The sequence below is a fragment of the Girardinichthys multiradiatus genome, chromosome 3, assembly GCF_021462225.1.
Source record: "Girardinichthys multiradiatus isolate DD_20200921_A chromosome 3, DD_fGirMul_XY1, whole genome shotgun sequence".
NCBI classification, from domain to species: domain Eukaryota; kingdom Metazoa; phylum Chordata; class Actinopteri; order Cyprinodontiformes; family Goodeidae; genus Girardinichthys; species Girardinichthys multiradiatus.
The window spans coordinates 97,144-121,014 of record NC_061796.1 but is presented as its reverse complement, the minus strand read 5'-3'; the positions used below and the strand labels follow the sequence as shown (position 1 = coordinate 121,014).

The following is a 23,871-nucleotide window of genomic DNA, read 5'->3' as shown; positions in this document are numbered from 1 at the left end:
GAACCTCTGGAGATCATTGTGGAAAGACGGATTCTTCATAAAATGAAGAACATTATGGAGAACCCTGAGCATCCTCTTCATGAGACTGTCCTACAACAACAGAGTGTCTTCAGTCAGAGGCTTCTTCAGATCTGCTGTAAGACGGAGCGCTACAGGAGATCCTTCCTGCCCACAGCCATCAGCATCTACAACGGCTCTTTGAGGAAACCTTCATAATATGAGCTACAACAACATTTAATTTCTCTTTGGGATTAATAAAGTATTTCTGAATTGAACTGAATTCTCTTTTCCAATGGTTATAATCAGTCAGACAGAAAGAGGTATCCCAATCCTTGTGGTCTTTAGTATAACAATGGTCATCAGTGGGCTCTAGATGGATAAACTTTATCAGTTTATTATTTTACTTATTGCCCCTACACATAACCCGTTCTAAAATGGCCAAACACTACCACTCAGTAGTTTATTCTAACCTCCCCAACAACCCTACACCATTCCAAACCCTTTCTGAAGAGCCTTGAGACGACATGTGTTGTGAATTGGCTCTATATAAATAAAACTGAATTGAATTGAAATGTTGTGAATATGATCCTTTTTTCCATAAACATTTTACTCTAAAATGGATCAATAAAAATCTCATGAAATCTGGTGTGTCTCAATCTATTGTTGTCACACATATTAGCAGTGATTCTGAGTGTTTGGGTCACATGGAAGTTATTAATTTTTGGGTTTTTTTTGTTCATGTGTTCTGATCAACCGTAATTCTTTGATGCTCCCTAAGCGAACTACTGCATTCAGCAGCAAGTACACGGACTCTCGCTATCCACTCTCCCAGCGAGAGCAGCTGGCACGAAAAGCCATCCCTGCCTGCAGTGAACCACGGAGAGAAAATGTCTGCCGAATATCCAACTTAAAACTAACTTCACTGAAGAAGTAAAAGCAGAGGGTTGAGTTGGACATCTGACCCCACCCAATATTCAACCCCTTCCCATCCCGCGAGCAGGGACCTACTCCTTCAGGCAGCGCTGCTGTAGAAATGATTATGTTAGCAACATCCTTAACGATAGTAGTAGCAAAGCGGTTCGTTTTTGTATGTAGTGAGCTTTGTTTTTGAATAAATAGCTTTTTGTTGGTTACAATAATCACAAACCTACAAACATGTCAGTTTGAAGCTTGGACATGTCTGTACCTGCCTACTCACTGCACTGTTCACAGCTGCACCTTTCATCAGATGAAGCTTAACCTGTGGTTTGAACTGGTGAGTGGGAAACATGCACTCAGAAGGAAACTGGAATAATCCTGTGATCAGTGGGATATTTTCCATCAGTTATCAACAGACAAGGAATATAAGACAATCATAGCTGAAGAATCTAAATTTAGAGCAGCCCTACAGGTGCATGCAAACTAAAGCCCAGGAAGCAGAAAAGTCCATATTCAACTTTTGCCTGGGCTATGACAGCGGTCACTGGGTGCCCCCTGGACAGGTCCCCAGACCATCAGAGGGCATTGTCTACACCAGTGAAGCTCAAAGTATGGGGGACAGGGAGAGGTACATGTAAACTTGTTGCTCAGGTTCTGAATGTTTCAACTTTCATGTTACACAATAAAATGTGATTTCATGGTAGCTACATCAGACAGTGGTGTTCCGGTCAGTCCGGTCTGTACTTAAATAACATGGCTAGTAGTAATTAGGAATGACAAGACCAAAGTTGTACTTTCAAATAGAAAAGTGTTATGCCATGGTGAGGTCATTAGATCTGGGAGAAGTTATCAGAGTGATAATAGTGGAGGTTATGGACACCACACAAACCAGCCTCAAACACACAATTTAAAACTTCCACATAGATTAAAGTCATTGGATGCTTCTTTCCTTAACCGTCAGGATTATTACATACAGAAAAATCTCTTAAACTGCATCAAGGAACCACAAAGCTGCAAGTCACTGACGGATTGACACTGAAATACCTGCAGGAACTGGACATTTCTGACAAATATTTGCTTGTGTTTTCTTCTTTAGTTCAGACTGCTTTTTATAGTTATTAAACATACAGGTCCTTCTCAAAATATTAGCATATTGTGATAAAGTTCATTATTTTCTATAATGTAATGATGAAAATTTAACATTCATATATTTTAGATTCATTGCACACTAACTGAAATATTTCAGGTCTTTTATTGTCTTAATACGGATGATTTTGGCATACAGCTCATGAAAACCCAAAATTCCTATCTCACAAAATTAGCATATTTCATCCGACCAATAAAAGAAAAGTGTTTTTAATACAAAAAACGTCAACCTTCAAATAATCATGTACAGTTATGCACTCAATACTTGGTCGGGAATCCTTTGGCAGAAATGACTGCTTCAATGTGGCGTGGCATGGAGGCAATCAGCCTGGGGCACTGAGGTCTTATGGAGGCCCAGGATGCTTCGATAGCGGCCTTTAGCTCATCCAGAGTGTTGGGTCTTGAGTCTCTCAACGTTCACTTCACAATATCCCACAGATTCTCTATGGGGTTCAGGTCAGGAGAGTTGGCAGGCCAATTGAGCACAGTGATACCATGGTCAGTAAACCATTTACCAGTGGTTTTGGCACTGTGAGCAGGTGCCAGGTCATGCTGAAAAATGAAATCTTCATCTCCATAAAGCTTTTCAGCAGATGGAAGCATGAAGTGCTCCAAAATCTCCTGATAGCTAGCTGCATTGACCCTGCCCTTGATAAAACACAGTGGACCAACACCAGCAGCTGACACGGCACCCCAGACCATCACTGACTGTGGGTACTTGACACTGGACTTCTGGCATTTTGGCATTTCCTTCTCCCCAGTCTTCCTCCAGACTCTGGCACCTTGATTTCCGAATGACATGCAGAATTTGCTTTCATCCGAAAAAAGTACTTTGGACCACTGAGCAACAGTCCAGTGCTGCTTCTCTGTAGCCCAGGTCAGGCGCTTCTGCCACTGTTTCTGGTTCAAAAGTGGCTTGACCTGGGGAATGCGGCACCTGTAGCCCATTTCCTGCACACGCCTGTGCACGGTGGCTCTGGATGTTTCTACTCCAGACTCAGTCCACTGCTTCCGCAGGTCCCCCAGGGTCTGGAATCGGCCCTTCTCCACAATCTTCCTCAGGGTCCGGTCACCTCTTCTCGTTGTGCAGCGTTTTCTGCCACACTTTTTCCTTCCCACAGACTTCCCACTGAAGTGCCTTGATACAGCACTCTGGGAACAGCCTATTCGTTCAGAAATTTCTTTCTGTGTCTTACCCTCTTGCTTGAGGGTGTCAATAGTGGCCTTCTGGACAGCAGTCAGGTCAGCAGTCTTACCCATGATTGGGGTTTGAGTGATGAACCAGGCTGGGAGTTTTAAAGGCCTCAGGAATCTTTTGCAGGTGTTTAGAGTTAACTCGTTGATTCAGATGATTAGGTTCATAGCTCGTTTAGAGACCCTTTTAATGATATGCTAATTTTGTGAAATAGGAATTTTGCCCTGCGATGGACTGGCGACTTGTCCAGGGTGTACCCTGCCTCTCGCCCATAGACTGCTGGAGATAGGCACCAGCTCCCCCGCGACCCAATATGGAATAAGCGGTAGAAAATGACTGACTGATGACTGAGGAATTTTGGGTTTTCATGAGCTGTATGCCAAAATCATCCGTATTAAGACAATAAAAGACCTGAAATATTTCAGTTAGTGTGCAATGAATCTAAAATATATGAATGTTAAATTTTCATCATGATATTATGGAAAATAATTAACTTTATCACAATATGCTAATATTTTGAGAAGGACCTGTATACAACAGATGTTCAGTGCAACCGCAAAAGTATTCACAGTGCTGCACTCTTTCCACATTTAGCTATGTTCCAGCCTTATTCCAAATTGTATCAAATTATTATCTTTACTCAAAATTCTACACACAGTACCCCATAATGACCGTTTGGAAAGAAGTTTGTTTGACATTGTTGAAATGTTTTTACAAAAAGAAAACCAAGAAATCACATTTACCTAAGTATTTAAAGCCTTTGCCATCAAGCTCAAAATTGAGCTGAGGTGCAAACATTTTACACTGATCAGTCAACTGAATTTGCTACAGGTGGACTCCATTTAAGCTGTAGAAGGATCTCAAGAATGGACATGATTAGGAAAGGCACACACCGGTCTATATAAAGTCCCACAGCTGACAGTGAATGTCAGAGCGCAACCACCAAGCATGAAGTCAAAGGAACTGGAGGTCTGTAGACCTCCAAGACAGGATTGTCTTGAGGCACAAATCTGGGGAAGGACAGAAAATTTCTGCTGCCTTGAAGGTCCCAATGAGCACAATGGCCTCCATGATTTATTAATGGAAGTTTGGAACCCCCTGGACTCTTCCTAGAGCTGGCCGGCCATCTAAACTGAGTGATTGGGGGAGAACAGCCGTAGTCAGGGAGGTAACCAAGAACCCCAAGGTCACTCTGTCAGAGCTCCAGCAATCTTCAACCGTTTCTGCAACAATCCACCAATCAGGCCAGTTTGGTAGAGTGGCCAAATGAAAGTCACTCCTGAATAAGGGTCACGTGGTAGCCAAAAGTCACCTGATGGACTCTCAGACCATGAAAAACAAAATGATCTGGTCTGATGAGACAAAGATTGAACTCTTTGGTGTGAATGACAGGCACAGCTCATCATGAGGCTAATACCATCCCTACTGTGAAGCATGGTGGTGGCAGCATCATTCTATGGGGATGTTTTCAGTAGCAGGAACTGGCGGACTAGTCAGGATAGAGAGAAAGATGAAGGCAGCAATGTACAGAGACAACCTGGATGAAAACCTGCTCCAGAGTGTTTTTGACCTCAGACTGGAGCGACGGTTCATTTTCCAGCAGGACAACGACCCAAAGCACACAGCCAAGATTTGATAGGAGTGGCTTTAGAACCACCCTGTGAATGTCCTGGAGCGGCCCAGCCAGAGTCCAGACTTGAATCTGATTGAACATCTCTGGTAAAATCTGAAAATGGCTGTGCATTATGGTACGGTATGGAAGAATCTAAATACTGTAGTTTTGGAGCAGGATTAGTTGAAATGTATTCCATATGCCAAAAAAAAAAGCCCTAATACGGCCCTTTTTTAACTTTCACAAATCAGTTAAAGCTTTTACAAATCTCAAACTGGGTTTTAAACATCCTGATATTATTGTAGAATAATCTACTTCAGGTTTGAAGTGTCGAAATATTGTAATTTTTGAGTTAGAGCAGATTAAAGATTCTAAAGGTCATGAAAAATGAGCTGGAATTGCCCTTTAACAGTTTCCAGATATAGAAGCTGCAATCGGAAGCCAACTTCAGCTTCGTGACCAGCCTAGGCATGATACTCACTAGCCATTACAAAGCTAACGCAAGTGAGTACTCTCCTCATTTGCCAGCGCCGGCCTATCATTGATCCGATCAGTAGCTGGATTCGGAATGGATATAGCCTCCTGCAACAAGGAAGTAGCAACTTCTAGATATTGTGTGTAGAATGTGGAGGAAAGAGATTCATTTGATACCATTTGAAATAATTAAATGTGGAAATAGTGCAGCGCTGTGAATACTTTCCAGTTGCGCTAGATACACTAGTTACAGCTTCTTATACTGAGATATCGCTAAGCTATAGATTTTTTCAGGAGCCTGGAGTGCTATGGACAAAACATCTTTAAAGAGATTTCCAGAAAGTCTGTCTCCTAGGATGCAGAGGTTAAAGCAGCTGATTTCAAGTCACAAATCATAATTCACAAAGTTTCAGTCCACCTTTCCCAACACATTCCTTTATTTGAGGAGTTAACAGAGAGAGGAGATAATGTGAGGATAATACTCACCCTTTGTCCCAGTTGGCAGGAGGATCCAAAGTCAACTATTTTGATTGCAGATCTTTTGGGGTTACACAGCAGGATGTTCTCTGGTTTCAGGTCGCAGTGGATGATTGACAGCTCTGGGGTGGCCAGGAATAATAATGCTGGATACCAAACAAAACATTATGCACATTTATTACAAAGACTTCGCTCTTCAGGTATGTGTTTATTCATGCATCTACCGGCCTAGCTTAGCAGGACTCCTCAGACTCTCATAATGATTCTTTTCTTTCTTTCACCATATTGGGTGCCGAAATCTGTGGGTGTGGTTCTCAGTCAGATATGGGTGCTGGTCCTTTGCCATCTTGAACCTTTTTAGACCTTTACTTTCAGTCATTTTGGTTTGATGAGCGCTCAGAATTTCCCATAATTCATAAGTTTAAATGGACTCAAACCAGGATCAAGACCAAAATACAAGGGAATAGAGTGTAATACAAAGTTTTCAGATAACAATCTGCAATTTAACTAAATTATATGTTGTATTTAAGCATTTTTGAATATTCATCTCAATAATTTATTCACCAGTGCATGGGTATGACGTGGCTTGTTAACAGGTACAAAATGATAGTAGAAAGGGAAAGAAATTGGGGCACAAACTGTTAAAGCAGACAACGCATCTGGAGCCAGGCGGACTACCTCTGTTTCAGTAATAAGTTTAAAATGGTCCTGGTAGCCTGAACATGGCTGACTGTGTTTCCATCCACCCACCTGTACAGAGCTGCTGTGCAAATTTCCTGGTGAGGTTGAGGGAAACTCCTCTGAAGTTGGTGTTTCTCAGGAGATCATACAGGTTGTAGCTCAACAACTCAAACACCAAACAAAGATGGTTCCTAAACATAAAGTGACGCTTCAGGTGGACTGCACAGAGACAGATTGACAGACAGACACAAAGATGGATGGGAGACAAGGGTGAAGATTAAAAAATAGAAAAAAGCAGGGATCAGGTGGAGCAGTACTAATAAACATCATGAGAATCCTTTAAGGTCAGCTGTTTTCTAACACTGCCTTTAAGACAAAAAAGCATTTCAATTTAAACCTTCCTAATATGAAGGACGTAGAAAAGAGACAACAGGTATAGTTTTTGATTATTTTCTCATATGTGTGAACTAAACAAGCTTATTGCTTTGACTTTATCAAAACTCCACACAGCCTTTCTAGGTGTGCCTAGGGATGTGTAAAACACTGCCTTAAAACTAGTTTTTAGAAGCAGGAAGCAGCAGAAAAGGCCTTTTGCAGTATGTCTCAAGCTGCTGTTTTTAAATGGTACTTAAATGAATTTCATCCTTTATTTCTATTCACACAACAGTCTTAACCTGCCAGAAAGTTACTATAACATGTATTAGTTTCTTTTAAATATTGCCTCCAACACAACAACCAGCAGATTATAGCTTCCTTTGATACAATTAATAATTTGTGCTCAGGAGCCGTTTGTTTGCTACATTCTTCTTGCCCTGGGTCTGCCTCTATCTGCTCCCCTCCCCTATTCTCTAAAACGGTTGCTATCACTTTAGCAAATAGTGACTAAGCAGGTCCGTCTAAGGAAAATATTCCTCCCTATCCGCCATCGTGTATCTGGCAAAAACTCACCAACGGTGTCATCTCTGAGCAAACCTTTCGCAAAAAGTAGGGACGATTTGGGAAGCACTGTAGAATTCTGCATTGAAAGTCCTACATCATGAAAAGAACAAGTGACTACTCTGATTTTACAGGCATCTGGTTGTAATGCCTTGGAACCACAAGATGGCAGCAATGCACCAAGCTGTTTGCAAATAAAGCATTCAAATACTGCTCTACTGCCAGTGGCCGCTCTAGAAAAACCTGTTGGCTCTGAACTTATCCACCCAGTTTAAAGGACTTTTTTTTGTCAAAGTACTACATAAAGCTAAAATTAGCCATCAGAAGGTTCTGTGTGGGACACGAATGATGGTAAAAGGAAAGTACAGACCCTTTCAATTATCAGGTTTAATTTCTTATGTATGAATCTAGAAGTTTGGGGTGTGCTTAAGTTTTAATCAACCTTTTCCAAATTGGCTTTGTCCTTAATTCTGGCATGGTAGAATCTGTGGAGTGTAATTATTATTATTGATGTTTTTACACTTGAAGTTCAGTATAAACATTTCTAAAAGCTGATAAAACACCTTTTGAAAATTTAAATCCAAGAACTAAAAGAACTTACTTTTAGCATTACTCCACCTAAACAAAGCACTTTCAGAGGCACTGTCATTGGCAGAGCCTTCCATCATGGATCAGTGATCAAAATTCATAAAAAAAAATCATCTATACAGGAAAAAGGTGCTCAACAACAAGCTCTGATCTGGCTTGATTACGAAAAAAGCTGTAAGAAGCTAAGGGTAATATATACTGCTGAAAAAAATAAAGGGGACACTTGAACAACACAATACAACTCCCAGTAAATCAAACTTCTGTGAAATCAAACTGTCCACTTAGGAAGCAACACTGATTGACCATCAATTTCACAGCTGTTGTACAAATGGAAAAGACAACAGGAGGAAATCTTTGGTGATTATCAAGACACTCAATAAAGGAGTGGTTCTGCAGGTGGGGACCGCAGACCACCTTTCAGTACCTATGCTTTCTGGCTGATGTTTTGGTCACTTTTGAATGTTGGTGTTGCTTTCACACTCGTGGTAGCATGAGACGGACTCTACAACCCACACAAGTGGTTCAGGTAGTGCAGCTCATCCAGGATGGCACATCAATGCCAGCTGTGGCAAGAAGGTTTGCTGTGTCTGTCAGCGTAGTGTCCAGAGCCTGGAGGTGCTACCAGGAGACAGGCCAGTACACCAGGAGATGTGGAGGAGGCCGTAGGAGGGCAACAACCCAGCAGCAGGACCACTACCTCCGACTTTGTGCAAGGAGGAACAGGAGGAGCACTGCCAGAGCCCTTCAAAATGACCTCCAGCAGGCCACAAATGTGCATGTGTCTGCACAAACGGTTAGAAACCGACTCCATGAGGATGGTATTCAATTCAAAAATACTTTATTAATCCCAAAGGGAAATTAAATGTTGTTGTAGCTCATATTACGAAGGTTTCCTCAAAGAGCCGTTGTAGATGCTGATGGCTGTGGACAGGAAGGATCTCCTGTAGCGCTCCGTCTTACAGCAGATCTGAAGAAGCCTCTGACTGAAGACACTCTGTTGTTGTAGGACAGTCTCATGAAGAGGATGCTCAGGGTTCTCCATAATGTTCTTCATTTTATGAAGAATCCGTCTTTGCACAATGATCTTCAGAGGTTCCAGAGGAGTCTCCAGAACAGAACCAGCCTTCTTTATCAGCTTGTCGAGCTTTTTTAAGTCCCTGGTTCTGGTGCTGCTTTCCCAGCAGATGATGGAGAAGAGATCAGACTCTCCACAACAGATTATAGAAGATATGCAGCATCTTGCTGCAAACACCAAAGGACCTAAGCTTCCTCAAGAAGTACAGTCTGCTCTGTCCCTTCTTGTAGATGGCTTCACAGTTGCATCTCCACTCTAGTCTGTTGTCCTGATGAACACCGAGGTATTTATACTCCTCCACCACCTCCACCTTTTCTCCCATGATGGAAATAGTGTTTGACTTATTCCTGTTTCTCTTAAAATCTACAATCATCTCCTTTGATGATGAGGATGGTATGAGGGCCCAACGTCCACAAATGGGGGTTGTGCTCACAGCCCAACACCGTGCAGGACGCTTGGCATTTGCCAGAGAACACCAGGATTGGCAAATTCGCCACTGGCGCCCTGTGCTCTTCACAGATGAAAGCAGGTTCACACTGAGCACATGTGACAGACATGACAGAGTCTGGAGACACCGTGGAGAGCGATCTGCTGCCTGCAACATCCTTCAGCATGACTGGTTTGGCAGTGGGTCAGTAATGGTGTGGGGTGGCATTTCTTTGGAGGGCCGCATGGCCTGACTGCCATTAGGTACCGAGATTAGATCCTCAGACCCCTTGTGAGACCATATGCTGGTGCGGTTGGCCCTGGGTTCCTCCTAATGCAGGACAATGCTAAACCTCATGTGGCTGGAGTGTGTCAGCAGTTCCTGCAAGATGAAGACATTGAAGCTATGGACTGGCCCGCCCGTTCCTCAGACCTGAATCTGATTGAGCACATCTGGGACATCATGTCTCGCTCCATCCACCAACGTCACGTTGCACCGCAGACTGTCCAGGAGTTGGCGGATGGTTTAATCTAGGTCTGGGAGGAGATCCCTCAGGAGACCATACTGCGTCTCATCAGGAGCATGCCCAGGTGTTGTAGGGAGGTCATACAGGCACGTGGAGGTCACACACAATACTGAGCCTCATTTTGACTTGTTTTAAGGACATTACATCAAAGTTGGATCAGCCTGTAGTGTGTTTTTCCACTTTCATTTTGTGTGTGACTCCAAATCTCTAGAAGTAGAATGGGAGGCAGATCTTTTAGTTATCAGGCTCCTCTCCTGTGTAACCAGATCCCAGTTTTAGTCCGTGAGGCAGATGTTGGGACCCAGCCATGGATTTCGACATTAAACTCCAGTATGAACTCTTCTGGAACTTTCAAAATAAATTGCATTTAACTGACTTCCAGCAACTGAGGAAAAGGGGGTAGCAGCAGACCTCCCATGATGCCACTGTCTGAATAAGAGCACCCCCTCTCCAACAAGCCGCCCTCTTCCACACGGCCTTTGAAAGGGAGCGGATAGGGGAGAAAAGCGCACTGATGTCTCTTTGCTGGCAAACAGACATAAACTCTTCAACTGGATCCAAGGATGTCATACGATCATCGATCATATGCAAAGTTAAGTACGAACGAAAACTCTCTGTGTATCCGGTATTTTCATTCATGAACGGGGAAATTAGGGTGTAAGAATTGCTTACTTTCTCTCTGAGGCCTGCAGAAGCAAACTGTCCCAAAGAAGTTCCCTACAGAGAAGCGGTCTCTATGAAGCCGAGTGGAGCGGTCTCCCAGTCTGGAAGGAAGACAGCCGAGACCGCATCACCGTGGTAACGGTAACGTGCAGTGTGGTTGACAGACAGAACGGGCCGTCTTTCATCCACAGCCACGGAGGTTAGCTAGAAGCTAACCGTTTGTTCACAGATCGCCCGACAGAACAGCCGCCACTCCCCACAGCTAAGGAGGTTAGCTGTAGCTAACCGTTTAAAGACTGTGGACGTTTCTTCAAACTTCTCCGCCCTGGACAACGTTCCTCACCACAGTTCATGACGTTAAGTGTTTGGGCAGAATAATATAGAAGTGATTTAGATTTAAATGATCTATAAACGTTTTTCATTTTATGAAGTTTGGTTTTGTTTGTGTTGAACTCAGCTATCTTGGTGCTAGCAGGCTATCTGCAGCACACATGTCCAGTTTGTGTTCTTTGTATGTTTTTAAAGTTAAGACAAACTTTATTAAAGGGTGATTTTAAACAGAAGATTGCTCATAACGCGCTTATGCATTTTAACCCTTTTATCAACGGTACTTTTAAAGGTGTGTGTTTGAATATGGTGCTAAGCTATCAGCTTCTTTGTTAGCTTAACTGCTAACAGCTAAGGACATGTGCTTGCTGCTAAATAATATTTACCCAGAAAGGTTTAGTTTTCGATCCAGTAAATAATAGTTCCCTAACATCATTTTACTAAATTTGATAACTAAGTAAACACCATTAAGCCCCATTTCTCCAGACAGATTTGGCTCTTTTCCAAAATATTCCCTTTATAACATTTCTTCAAATATTATTTCAATAAATAAAGGCAGCTAATTAGACACCATTGAGAAATGGTCATCCAGAAGGTTGGTTTTATTCAACAGATCATTATTTTGAAACATTATTTTATTAAAATAATAATTTATCTGATCTTACATTGTGAATGGTTGTCTAAACGTTGCTGATTATTGCCTAAGTTGGTTCCAAGACTAACTTAACGTCATTTCCAGATTCTTCAAGATAATCCTTGGTTCTCAAACATAAACATTGCATGGTAATGTTGCATCACTCTTTTGGTCATAGTTTCAATCATCTTTAATCAACTTGTTTATATTGTACATAGTCCATTAGTCTTCATTATTCTTTAATTCTGCTTGGTAGTTTAGTTGGATTGTTTTAGCATAGTAAAGAGTTTGTTGATTGAAATATGTTTGACTTTGAGTTGATTTATGTTTGTTAATAAAACTTGTATTTTAAGAAATTGTGTGAATTCTGCACGCTGCACGGTGGCCCAATTGGTAGCACTGTTGCCTTGCAGCAAAAAGGTCCTAGGTTCGATTCCCAGCCTGGGGTCTTTCTGCATGGAGTTTGCATGTTCTCCCCGTGCATGCGTGGGTTCTCACCGGGTACTCCGGCTTCCTCCCACAGTCCAAAGACATGCCTGTTAGGTTAATTGGTAACTCTAAATTGCCCTTAGGTGTGTGAATGAGTGTGTGCATGGTTGTTCGTGTGTTGCCCTGCGATGAATTGGCGACCTGTCCAGGGTGTACCCCGCCTCTCGCCCATAGACTGCTGGAGATAGTCACCAGCTCCCCCGTGACCCACTATGGAATAAGTGGTAGAAAATGACTGACTGTGTGAATTCATTCCATATATGTGCAGAGTTTATGCTGTTCAATAATGTCAGAGCTCGTCTCACACCTTTCTATTTTGTCCTAATACCATCGCCTTACTGGGCTGGTATTCACAGGACAAGGCTTAGGCTGCTGGAGGACATAATGACCACTTTCACCCTCTCTGCTACATTCTCACACTACTCTCCAATTTTGCATTATTTGCTGTTATTTCAGCTTCTAACTTTATGTTCTCTCTTTTCTCTTCCTAGAAGCTACACCTGGCCTGGCTCTGTGTCTACCTGTGACACCTTTCTGGAGAGGGGCATCGTCCGATCTTCTACTGGCAACAACTTAATGCTCACCTTTTACAGATGATCCACATGACCCTGTCTTTCAGTGTTTAACCCTTTCTCTCTCCTGGACATGGCTACTGACTGAGCTTCTACTGTAACTAACTCTATGTTCTCTCTTTCAGACTCTAACCTTGAAAACTGGCTCAGAGTTTATCTGTTCTTTCTTTCTAGGTGAAACGACTAAAGGAGGTACAGGGGTTGATCAATGAAACTGAAACACCTGGTTTTAGACCACAATAATTTATTAGTATGTTGTAGGGCCTCCTTTTGCAGCCAATACAGCATCAATTCGTCTTGGGAATGACATATACAAGTCCTGCACAGTGGGCAGAGGGATTTTAAGCCATTCTTCTTGCAGGATAGTAGCCAGGTCGCTACGTGATACTGGTGGAGGAAAACGTTTCCTGACTCGCTCCTCCAAAACACCCCAAAGTGGTTCAATAATATTTAGATCTGGTGACTGTGCAGGCCATGGGAGATGTTCAACTTCACTTTCATGTTCATCAAACCAATCTTTCACCAGTCTTGCTGTGTGTATTGGTGCATTGTCATCCTGATACACGGCACCGCCTTCAGGATACAATGTTTGAACCATTGGATGCACATGGTCCTCAAGAATGGTTCAGTAGTCCTTGGCAGTGACGCGCCCATCTAGCACAAGTATTGGGCCAAGGGAATGCCATGATATGGCAGCCCAAACCATCACTGATCCACCCCCATGCTTCACTCTGGGCATGCAACAGTCTGGGTGGTACGCTTCTTTGGGGCTTCTCCACACCGTAACTCTCCCAGATGTGGGGAAAACAGTAAAGGTGGACTCATCAGAGAACAATACATGTTTCACATTGTCCACAGCCCAAGATTTGCGTTCCTTGCACCATTGAAAGCGACGTTTGGCATTGGCATGAGTGACCAATGGTTTGGCTATAGCTGCCCGGCCGTGTATATTGACCCTGTGGAGCTCCCGACGGACAGTTCTGGTGGAAACAGGAGAGTTGAGGTGCACATTTAATTCTGCCGTGATTTGGGCAGCTGTGGTTTTATGTTTTTTGGATACAATCCAATTCAGGTTGGAGGGGAGTTCCTGCCTCAAGTGGAAGAGTTCAAGTATCTCGGGGTCTTGTTCACGAGTGAGGGAAAAATGGAGCAGGAGATCGACAGACGGATTGGTGCGGCTGCCGCAGTAATGGGGGCGCTGTGCCGGTCCGTTGTGGTGAAGAGAGACCAGACCCGAAAAGTGAAGCTCTCAATTTACCGGTCGGTCTACGTTCCTACCCTCACCTATGGCCATGAACTTTGGGTCATGACTGAAAGAACGAGATCCCGGATACAAGCGGCGGAAATGAGCTTCTTCCGTAGGGTGGCCGGGCTCTCCCTTAGAGATAGGGTGAGGAGCTCGGAGTAGAGCTGCTGCTCCTCCACATCGAGAGGAGCCAGTTGAGGTGGCTCGGGCATCTATACCGGATGCCTCCTGGACGCCTTCCTCGGGAGGTGTTCCAGGCACGTCCCACCGGGAGGAAGCCCAGGGGACAGCCCAGGACACACTGGAGGGACTATGTCTCTCGGCTGGCCTGGGAACGCCTTGGGCTCCCCCTGGAGGAACTGGAGGAGGTGTCTGGAGAGAGGGACGTCTGGGCGTCTCTGCTGACTCTGCTGGCCCCGCAACCCGGTCCCGGATAAGTGGAAGACGACAAGTACGAGTACGAGGATACAATCCGGGTTAGCACCCGAACATCCCTTTCAGACAGCTTCCTCTTACGTTCACAGTTAATCCTGTTGGATGTGGTTCGTCCTTCTTGGTGGTATGCTGACATTACCCTGGATACCGTGGCTCTTGATACATCACAAAGACTTGCTGTCTTGGTCACAGATGCGCCAGCAAGACATGCACCAACAATTTGTCCTCTTTTGAACTCTGGTATGTCACCCATAATGTTGTGTGCATTTCAATATTTTGAGCAAAACTGTGCTCTTACCCTGCTAATTGAACCTTCACACTCTGCTCTTACTGGTGCAATGTGCAATCAATGAAGACTGGCTACCAGGCTGGTCCAATATAGCCATGAAACCTCCCACACTAAAATGACAGGTGTTTCAGTTTCATTGTCCAATCCCTGTATATCCATTAACATTTACTTTTCCTTCCCATAGAAAGTACTCCTGGATCAGTGCTTCTTTGTTGTCTTTGTGTCTCTGCTCTGTTCTCTCAAACCCCCAGTCAGTCGTGGCAGATGGCCGCTCACACTGAGCCTGGTTCTGCTGGAGGTTTTTCCTCTCCGCTGTCGCTACATGCATGCTCAGTATGAGGGATTGCTGCAAAGTCAACGCCAGTGACTGTCCACTGTCTCTACATGCTCATCCAGGAGGAGTGAATGCTGCAAGTCACTGACTGGATGCAATCTGCTGGGTTTCCTTAGATAGAAAAACTTTTTATCCAATTTGAATAAATAACTGAATCTGACTGAACTGTTCAATGATTACGATTAATTGGAATGTATGAACCTGACTTTTGTGAAGAACCTTGAGACAACGTGTGTTGTGAATTGGCGCTATAGAAATAGACTGAATTGAAATCCAGGCCTCCATTGGTTAATAAATTTGATTTCCATTGATGAGTTTTGTGTGATTTTGTTGTCAGCACATTCAACTTTGTACAAAACAAAGTATTCAATGAGAATATTTCATTCATTCAGATCTAGGATGCGTTATTTGAGCGTTCCCTTTGTTTTTTTGAGCAGTGTATGCTAGAGCCTTAGAGAAAAGCTCATTATTATATAGACAGGTTACAGAAACCTTAGATTGTATTAATGACAAACCAAAAGCTCTAAGTTATTAAAAGCAGTAGATAAACTAAGCACCAATACAGTGAAAAAAAACTCACTGCACTGTTTTTCAGAAGTCCCCAATTTTTACAGTCTGACTGGGCTCTTCTATAGTCCCCTATAGAATATTAGTAGAACTTTGGGTACGGTTGTCTGTGGTGACAACACTGTAACAACTATGGATCCTGCAATATTTTAGTAAATGAATTACTTTAAAACAAACTCTGTCTAACGGAGAGGTTTTATTCTGTATAAGTGCAGCACCTGAAATATTCGCATGGTTAAAGAAGTCAACACACACTGTGTTCACAAACAAACCCTGTTTAAAGTACAGTAAAACACATCTATGGGTAATGTATTGCATTTACTGTGTTAATGTTCCTCTTACCAATGTAATATTTCATCTCGGTGTCATGCTTGTTCATGAGCTCCAGCAGGCGTAGTTCAATCTGTGCCTGGTTTAGAAAAGCCTTTTTGTTTTTAATGATTTTAATGGCAACCCACTCCTGCTCATGGTGGTCGTAGGCCTTCACTACCTGCAGACAGAAAAAACAGACCATTGTCTGTGAATGCTAAAAAACGTTTTGACAACAGTGGTTTATACAGAGCCCAATAAAAGATATCTGAGCTAAAGTGCCAAGAGTTGCATTTCCACAAGTGGCCACATGGGGGTGACTTTCAATCAGAGCAAAAATGAGCGCTGTAGGAGATCACCACAGCTTTTTTAACACTTGCTGGTAGCTGTTTAAATTTTGGAGCTACATGTCTGTCTCTATGTGGTGCACACTATTCTCTTAAACTTCTGCATTAGTTAACCACGGGGGCTTTTAGAGACCTAGTTTTCTGTCACATTCATTCCCTGAATTTTTCTTCAGGAAAAAGGCACGTTCGTTCCTGATACAGCTGACTGGTTCTTTAACTACGACACAAACAGTCTTTTAAGACATGATTTATAAAAATGTAAATAGAGACTTTTGACTGTGCATGTTAAGGTTTGCACTGATGACCTCACCTGTCCAAAGGAGCCCTTCCCAATCAGTGAGTCGATCTCATAGCGGTCCAGCCACTTTTCTCCATTTTTGACTATGTAATCGTAGTTGTCGTCATCATAGCCATCATTGTAAACTTTTTTCTCCTTTTTCGTGCTGCTATCCTCAGGAGGGACTTGCTGGGCCCGCCGCTTCTTCTTCGTATAGTATACCTGTATGTAAAAGCAGAAATTAGACATCACCTCTAGTCTAGGTTTGTTGAACCATCACTAACATATATATTATCCTTAAATACGGTCACTTTATTATTTTGGCCTTCCACTATGAATTTTAGGTGGTCAGTTTTCACAGCAGACAAAAAAAACCACAACCACATGTTATTAAGGTCAAGCATTTTAAAACCCATATGTGCATATTATTGTGTCAAACAGCCATAGCAACAGATGGAAAGTAAGCCCAACCACTATGAGAAGGAGGACTGTAAAAACTGTGCAGGGGGCAGGCTTCAAGGTCTATGCCACAAACTGAACTGAACTCATGGAATTTCTAAACAGCGTAAAGGGTTCCTTAAAGGAGTGTAAATAGGACTGTTTACAGTGACATTTTGGATTCTTTCAGGGACCGGTACAGCAAATGCTGTCTTCACCTGAACATAGCCAAAACCAAAGAGGTGGTCTTTGATCTTAGGAGGAAAAGGGAACAACAGCAGCCAGTCTTAGTCCAGGAGGATGACATTAAGGTGGTGCACACATAAACACTTAGGGGTTCTACTAGATGACAAACTGTACTGGTCCCCTAACACCGAGGCCCGCTACAAGAAGGGGCAGAGTCGCCTGTTCTTCAGGAGGACTCAGTGCCCTGCATCTCGTTCTGTGTCTCTTTGGTCTGGGGACGGCTGCTCCTGTGCCTTGCTGGCAACCAACTTATGTGCGGAGTGTATGGCTGCCCTGGGTTATGCTTTATATCTGTCTGCCTGGGATTGCTGCGTCCTTCCGGAGCTGGGTCCAGCTGCTCTTTGCTGGTCTTAGGTGGATTGCAGGCCTTCTACGTTCTTGCCACACTTACAATTGTACAGTTACAGGTGACACACTCACACACACACACACACACACACACACACACACACACGCACACACACACACACACACACACACACACACACACACACAAAGAAGCAGACCCTAAAACCCCAATACAGGCAAAAACCATTCTAAGCAAGATTATCATTAATTAAAAAAAGATTTAATAGTGTACACAGGTGGATCTAATATTTCTTATATCCTACCTCATTGATGTGCTTGTAAGTTTTGATAAGGTCAACTGAGAGTTTCCTCAATGGAGCGCTGGCAGGTTCTCTGAAACTAGGGGGGATCCTCCGCTGGAGTATGGTCATGTCAGACAGCACCTAAAGAGCACAGCAACACGGTTAACAAGGTGGAAACATTTGACAATACATGCATGGAATCCCAAGAGTATTGAGTTAACTGGTAATTCTATTACCAAAAGAAAAGCAAAGATTTTGTGGTTACACTGATAAAAGAGAGAATTTGTAGAGGGAAAAGATAGTGGTCTTCTTAGCAAGTGGTTGAGCAGCAACACACGGGGAAGCTACTTGTACCACAGTGAAACAACATGATGACCTGCCTGTGGGAGACTTGGATGATGATGAAAACAAGCATGTCATGTTGCTTAGTGTGAACAGTACAATGACAATGCAACACTGGAGGGTGGACGTTATCCACACATATCATGAGCAATAGAAATCAGTCCACTTGGTTCAGGACTTTTGTTCTGTGGGCTTTCTCCTAGGAGACATTTCCGGAAATGGCAACAATCCAAAACATCTCTAGTTTGCTTGAAGTGGTTTGACCCCGTTTTAAAAAACAACTGATTTTCATTCATGCAGCTTAAAACAAATGTTACTCCAATGTGATGTAATGAACATCCCATTAATGGCCTGTTTTGAAGGAGGAAAAAAACATATTATTGAGTGAAAACTATTGCATGAAATCTACATTCTCCAATGTAAACGAAACACTTAAATGTATTTTCCACAAAAATATTTATCCTGCTCTACCTGGAACCATAATTTTAAACTTTAAATTCTCAATTTTCATAAGATCCTCTAATGTGACTGAATGGGTCTTCATTTGTTAGGTCAAAGAACTGAGACAGGTACTGATTTTTTTGCATCTGACACCACATTACACAGCAGAAAAGAATTCCTGAAGACTCTTGTCCACTTTGTCTTTATTGAATGGCTTTAGGGACCTCTTTGTTTTGGTCCTAGGCATGAGTAATGTTGCTTCCAGACACCTTGTAATGACACACATCACAGAACCTTGTTTATTTGTCCAAGCCAGGTGATGAGAGCAAAGATGTTGAACCTGGTGTAGACTATCTTCTTTACAATCTTTTTTTTAACATGTTCTGTCTGGCAGAGTAGCACTTAGAATCATTGTCTGAGTGCCAAGAAGAAGATTTACTTTCACAAATAGGGCATTATGGTTAACGCTCTAATTCTCCGCTTGATATACATAAAAAATACTTTATTAGAAACTGCTTTGGGATTATTTCAATTGCAATGGACATAGAGACGGAAACAAAAAGGAAAGGAAAAATAGAAGCAGGAAAGAGAGAGAGGTCGGGCAAAAAGAAAAAAGGGAGAGAAGGAGAAAAGAATAGAGAGAAAGAAAATATAAGATACTAGAAGACTGCTTCTACACCTGCAGAAATATATATAACAGCAGCAATGTTATAAGCAAAATGCTTGGTAATAATAAATGCAAGATGTATTTAATAAAGAACATCTGTGTATCTGTTAACACCTGAATCCAAACACCTGTGGGTGTAAGTATGTGTGTATAAGGTTTCTCCATAAAATATGCAATGACGAGTGTGAGGAGCCACAGACCTGACCCCCTGGATTCGAGACAGATACAGAGATCTGAGCCACAGACATCCAAAGGCCCCCCCCACCAGAGCATGGGAACCCCTGGAGGCCCACCGCCAAAGACTACCGCAACCACTCCAGGGAAGAGCACAGGAGAGCAGCAGGGGAACCACACACACAACCACCCCCAACCCAAATGCTGCAACCCCTCCATGCCACCCTCCAGCCCGACGCCCCGAAGAGGATATTCTTTACAATCTGTATCTAACCAGACACTGCTTTCAAAAAAGTGATTCCTTTCAGTTATCAGGACCTACTAGGTTACTACAGTCCACATTGTATATATGGATAGGTCACTATATGTTTATTATTTGTTTTTAGATGTTTTTTGCCATTGCAGCCTGTGAACAGAGAGCAGGTATGGTGCTGGATGTGGGCACTGCAGAGGAAAATGGTTCCATTCCAGGTGTTTACTAAAGGCTTTCACACATTTACAGGGGTTGGACAATGAAACTGAAACATGTGGTTTTAGACCACAATAATTTATTAGTATGGTGTAGGGCCTCCTTTTGCAGCCAATACAGCGTCAATTCGTCTTGGGAATGACATATACAAGTCCTGCACAGTGGTCAGAGGGATTTTAAGCCATTCTTCTTGCAGGATAGTGGCCAGGTCACTACGTGATACTGGTGGAGGAAAACGTTTCCTGACTCGCTCCTCCAAAACACCCCAAAGTGGTTCAATAATATTTAGATCTGGTGACTGTGCAGGCCATGGGAGATGTTCAACTTCACTTTCATGTTCATCAAACCAATCTTTCACCAGTCTTGCTGTGTGTATTGGTGCATTGTCATCCGCCTTCAGGATACAATGTTTGAATCATTGGATGCACATGGTCCTCAAGAATGGTTCAGTAGTCCTTGGCAGTGATGCGCCCATCTAGCACAAGTATTGGGCCAAGGGAATGCCATGATATGGCAGCCCAAACCATCACTGATCCACCCCCATGCTTCAGTCTGGGTGGTACGCTTCTTTGGGGCTTCTCCACACCGTAACTCTCCCAGATGTGGGGAAAACAGTAAAGGTGGACTCATCAGAGAACAATACATGTTTCACATTGTCCACAGCCCAAGATTTGCGCTCCTTGCACCATTGAAAGCGACGTTTGGCATTGGCATGAGTGACCAAAGGTTTGGCTATAGCAGCCCGGCCGTGTATATTGACCCTGTGGAGCTCCCGACGGACAGTTCTGGTGGAAACAGGAGAGTTGAGGTGGACATTTAATTCTGCCGTGATTTGGGCAGCTGTGGTTTTATGTTTTTTGGATACAATCCGGGTTAGCACCCATAATGTTGTGTGCATTTCAATATTTTGAGCAACCCTGCTAATTGAACCTTCACACTCTGCTCTTACTGGTGCAATGTGCAATCAATGAAGACTGGCTACCAGGCTGGTCCAGTTTAGCCATGAAACCTCCCACACTAAAATGACAGGTGTTTCAGTTTCATTGTCCAACCCCTGTAGCTCCCATTACAAAACTGTAATACAAAATACAAAAAACAGTCTTAAGCCATAGCTTCAGTGCAGGATTTGGCTGTTTAGGGAACCTGTGTCACCACCTCAGTGTGGCATTTGAAATAGCAAAATAACAATAAAAAAAAAACAACAGATGGTCAGTGGGACTGGTGATTGGAGAAAGGGTCCAATCAATACAGCTACCCTTACACACACACATTGACACAGTTATTTGGCTGTGGGACTGCTGCTGACTTAAAGGTGTAACAAATTGAATTTTATTTCTGCACATTATCAACTGGACAGAGAGATGGAATGAAGGTCCATCTGTCCTGTACTGAATGGGACATTCATTAGAGGTCAAATTTAAATGTTTATGTAATAAAGAGCAGCGTAGAATTCTGGCTTATTATATCCCTGATGTTGGACTCCAAAACATGTTTAGAAAAAAGGCCAAAAAGTTCTGCTAACGTTTATTACCAGTTTTATGAACTTCCAAAAACATCTCTCTGTTTCTCTGCTCTGTTCTCTCTAACCTCCAGTTTGTCGTGGCCGCTCACACTGAGCCTGGTTCTGGTTCTGCTGGAGGTTTCTTCCTGTTAAAAGGGAGTTTTTCCTCTCCACTGTCGCTACATGCATGCTCAGTATGAGGGATTGCTGCAAAGTCAACGCCAGTGACTGTCCACTGTCTCTACATGCTCATCCAGGAGGAGTGAATGCTGCAAGTCACTGACTGGATGCAATCTGCTGGGTTTCCTTAGATAGAAAAACTTTTTATCCAATTTGAATAAATAACTGAATCTGACTGAACTGTTCAATGGTTACGATTAATAGGAATGTATGAACCTGACTGTTGTGAAGAACCTTGAGACAACATGTGTTGTGAATTGGCGCTATATAAATAAAACTGAATGGAATTGAATGTAGGAAGTAAACATCATTTTAAACTTAGCCATGAGGAACTTTGTTATTAGAGATGGTTCAGGGGATCTACAATCAAGCTGATCACAGGAATGGGTGTGTGTTACCTGCTGCTGCTCGGCCATGGAGTGGATGGAGCTGAAGGAGGGGTGTGTGTGTGTGTGCTGGCTGGTCATGGCTGGCTCAGCGAGGGAGAAGCCCTGGGCAGTGGAGGAGGAGGAGGAGGTGGAGGAGGAGGAGGAGGAGGTGGGTGGACATCCTGAGCTGCTTGCACCTGTGGAAAGAAAGAGTGAAAGCTGCATTTTTTTTCTTTGTGCTTTTAATGTGCATGTTGTGTTTAAACAACATGCACATTAAACAATTCTTATTGATCCCTGAAATCCCTAGTTTGTATCAGTAATCAAAAGTATCTTTAAGGCTGAGTTCGTAATCAGAAACACTGGAGATGATTTGGAGAAACAAGAAGGAATTTGTCATGAAAAAACAAAACAGGCAAAGAATTCCTGACAAGTTAAAATTTTGATTTCCAAATTTAGAAAAACTGATGACATTATAAACCAGTAGCTGAAACTTAGAAATTTATGCAACATTACAGTCGCAAAAGATGTCATGGATGCAATACTTGCTAGGATATTATATGTCCACCTTCATATCAACAATATTTTTTAACAGTTGGTAGGACTGTAATTGTCCTTAAAGCTTAGAGCTGACGTATATGTTTAGTGGCAAAAAGATACTAAGGTGATGGAGAGTGGTGGTAAAGAAAGGTTCCAACAGGTAAAGGTTATATTTGTTCTGAAACATTATAGAAGACAGTCCAACAGAAGTTAGGCCAGATTTCATCATTAAGGTTTTCTTATTACGCGTTGGAAATATTTCTATGCATGGTGTTGTTTACAATGCCCTTCTAACTAGTCTGTGTTTTTATTCATTTTAAATCCTCGAAGAGTTTCCATTTGGGAATTTTCTACATTTTTAAATGTCCACAAACAAGTTTCTCTAAAAGAAGACAGCTCATTTCACAGGATGATACAATTTTCTGAAATAAATAAAATACAGCATTACAATACCAAAGCCTTATATCACAACTAGTATCTTTGCGGCAACTTTGCACTGCGATTTTTACTTATCGATTGTTTCATATAGCATTAGTTTTGTGGGAATGAATTTACACACTAAAATAACCACCTTATGAAGAATGTCGTCAGTGATCAGTCCAACAGCACAGTCAGAAATACAGAAAAAACTGTTTGTGCATTTATGTTTTATTCCCAGTGAGCATCTCTCCTCTGCAATTTAGCAATGGACAGTTCATAAGGTTACATCCTTTAGTAACAATCCTGACATGGATTTATTTGGACCATGTTATTAAAATACATATGTAAACATAATCTAGCGCATCCAGATCCTGTCCACACTTTTACAGATATTTTAGAAAACTGAGACTTTCTGCTGCAACCACGTAAGAAACACTGAGATTGTAAAAACAAAATAAAAAAGCTTTCCAAAGTGAAGATTTTCTAAAATTCAGTTGGTGGTTTATTTGTATTGGCAGGTTATCCGGAGACTAATCGAAACAATAATGAAGAGACTGCCTTCTCCTTTCTGTGCAAAAAACACATTTTAGGGTTTTCCTCACGTGAGACGCTATGCTCCGACTCCAAAGCTAACTTAACTGAGAGGAAAGGCTAAACAGTGGAAAAGAAAACACTAGCTAGCTACTACTGCTGTGGGAGAACACTTAGTCTCGAGATGCCTTAACCATGCACATATTGTTCTTTTGAATTGTTATGTGGATCATCTCAACATTACTGCCTTTTAGTGGTGCAGCACAGGTATTGCTGTACGGTCCTGTTTTGATTGTAATACCAGAAACCATGTAGTCAAAGACCTTTTCAAACATTTAAAAAAATATCTGGACCAGGAAGACAGGGCTTAAAAATCTAAAAGAGAAAAAACTAAAGAGAAAGGATACAAACCTCATTTCT

General features: G+C 42.5%; 1 protein-coding gene across 2 annotated transcripts in view; it reads right to left on the bottom strand.

The window, feature by feature from the left end:
• Positions 1 to 23,871, bottom strand: part of dyrk1b (dual-specificity tyrosine-(Y)-phosphorylation regulated kinase 1B) — an 89,527-nt gene that overhangs the window by 16,065 nt on the left and 49,591 nt on the right. For both annotated transcript variants that reach the window (XM_047357058.1, XM_047357049.1), the window contains exons 2-7: positions 21,991 to 22,157; positions 17,840 to 17,959; positions 16,578 to 16,766; positions 15,954 to 16,101; positions 6,573 to 6,722; positions 5,832 to 5,968 (exon numbers count right to left, since the gene is read on the bottom strand). In XM_047357058.1, the coding sequence (XP_047213014.1) occupies positions 5,832 to 5,968; positions 6,573 to 6,722; positions 15,954 to 16,101; positions 16,578 to 16,766; positions 17,840 to 17,959; positions 21,991 to 22,059 (813 nt within the window). In that variant the 5' untranslated portion in view covers positions 22,060 to 22,157. The remainder of the gene's footprint in view (positions 1 to 5,831; positions 5,969 to 6,572; positions 6,723 to 15,953; positions 16,102 to 16,577; positions 16,767 to 17,839; positions 17,960 to 21,990; positions 22,158 to 23,871) is intronic.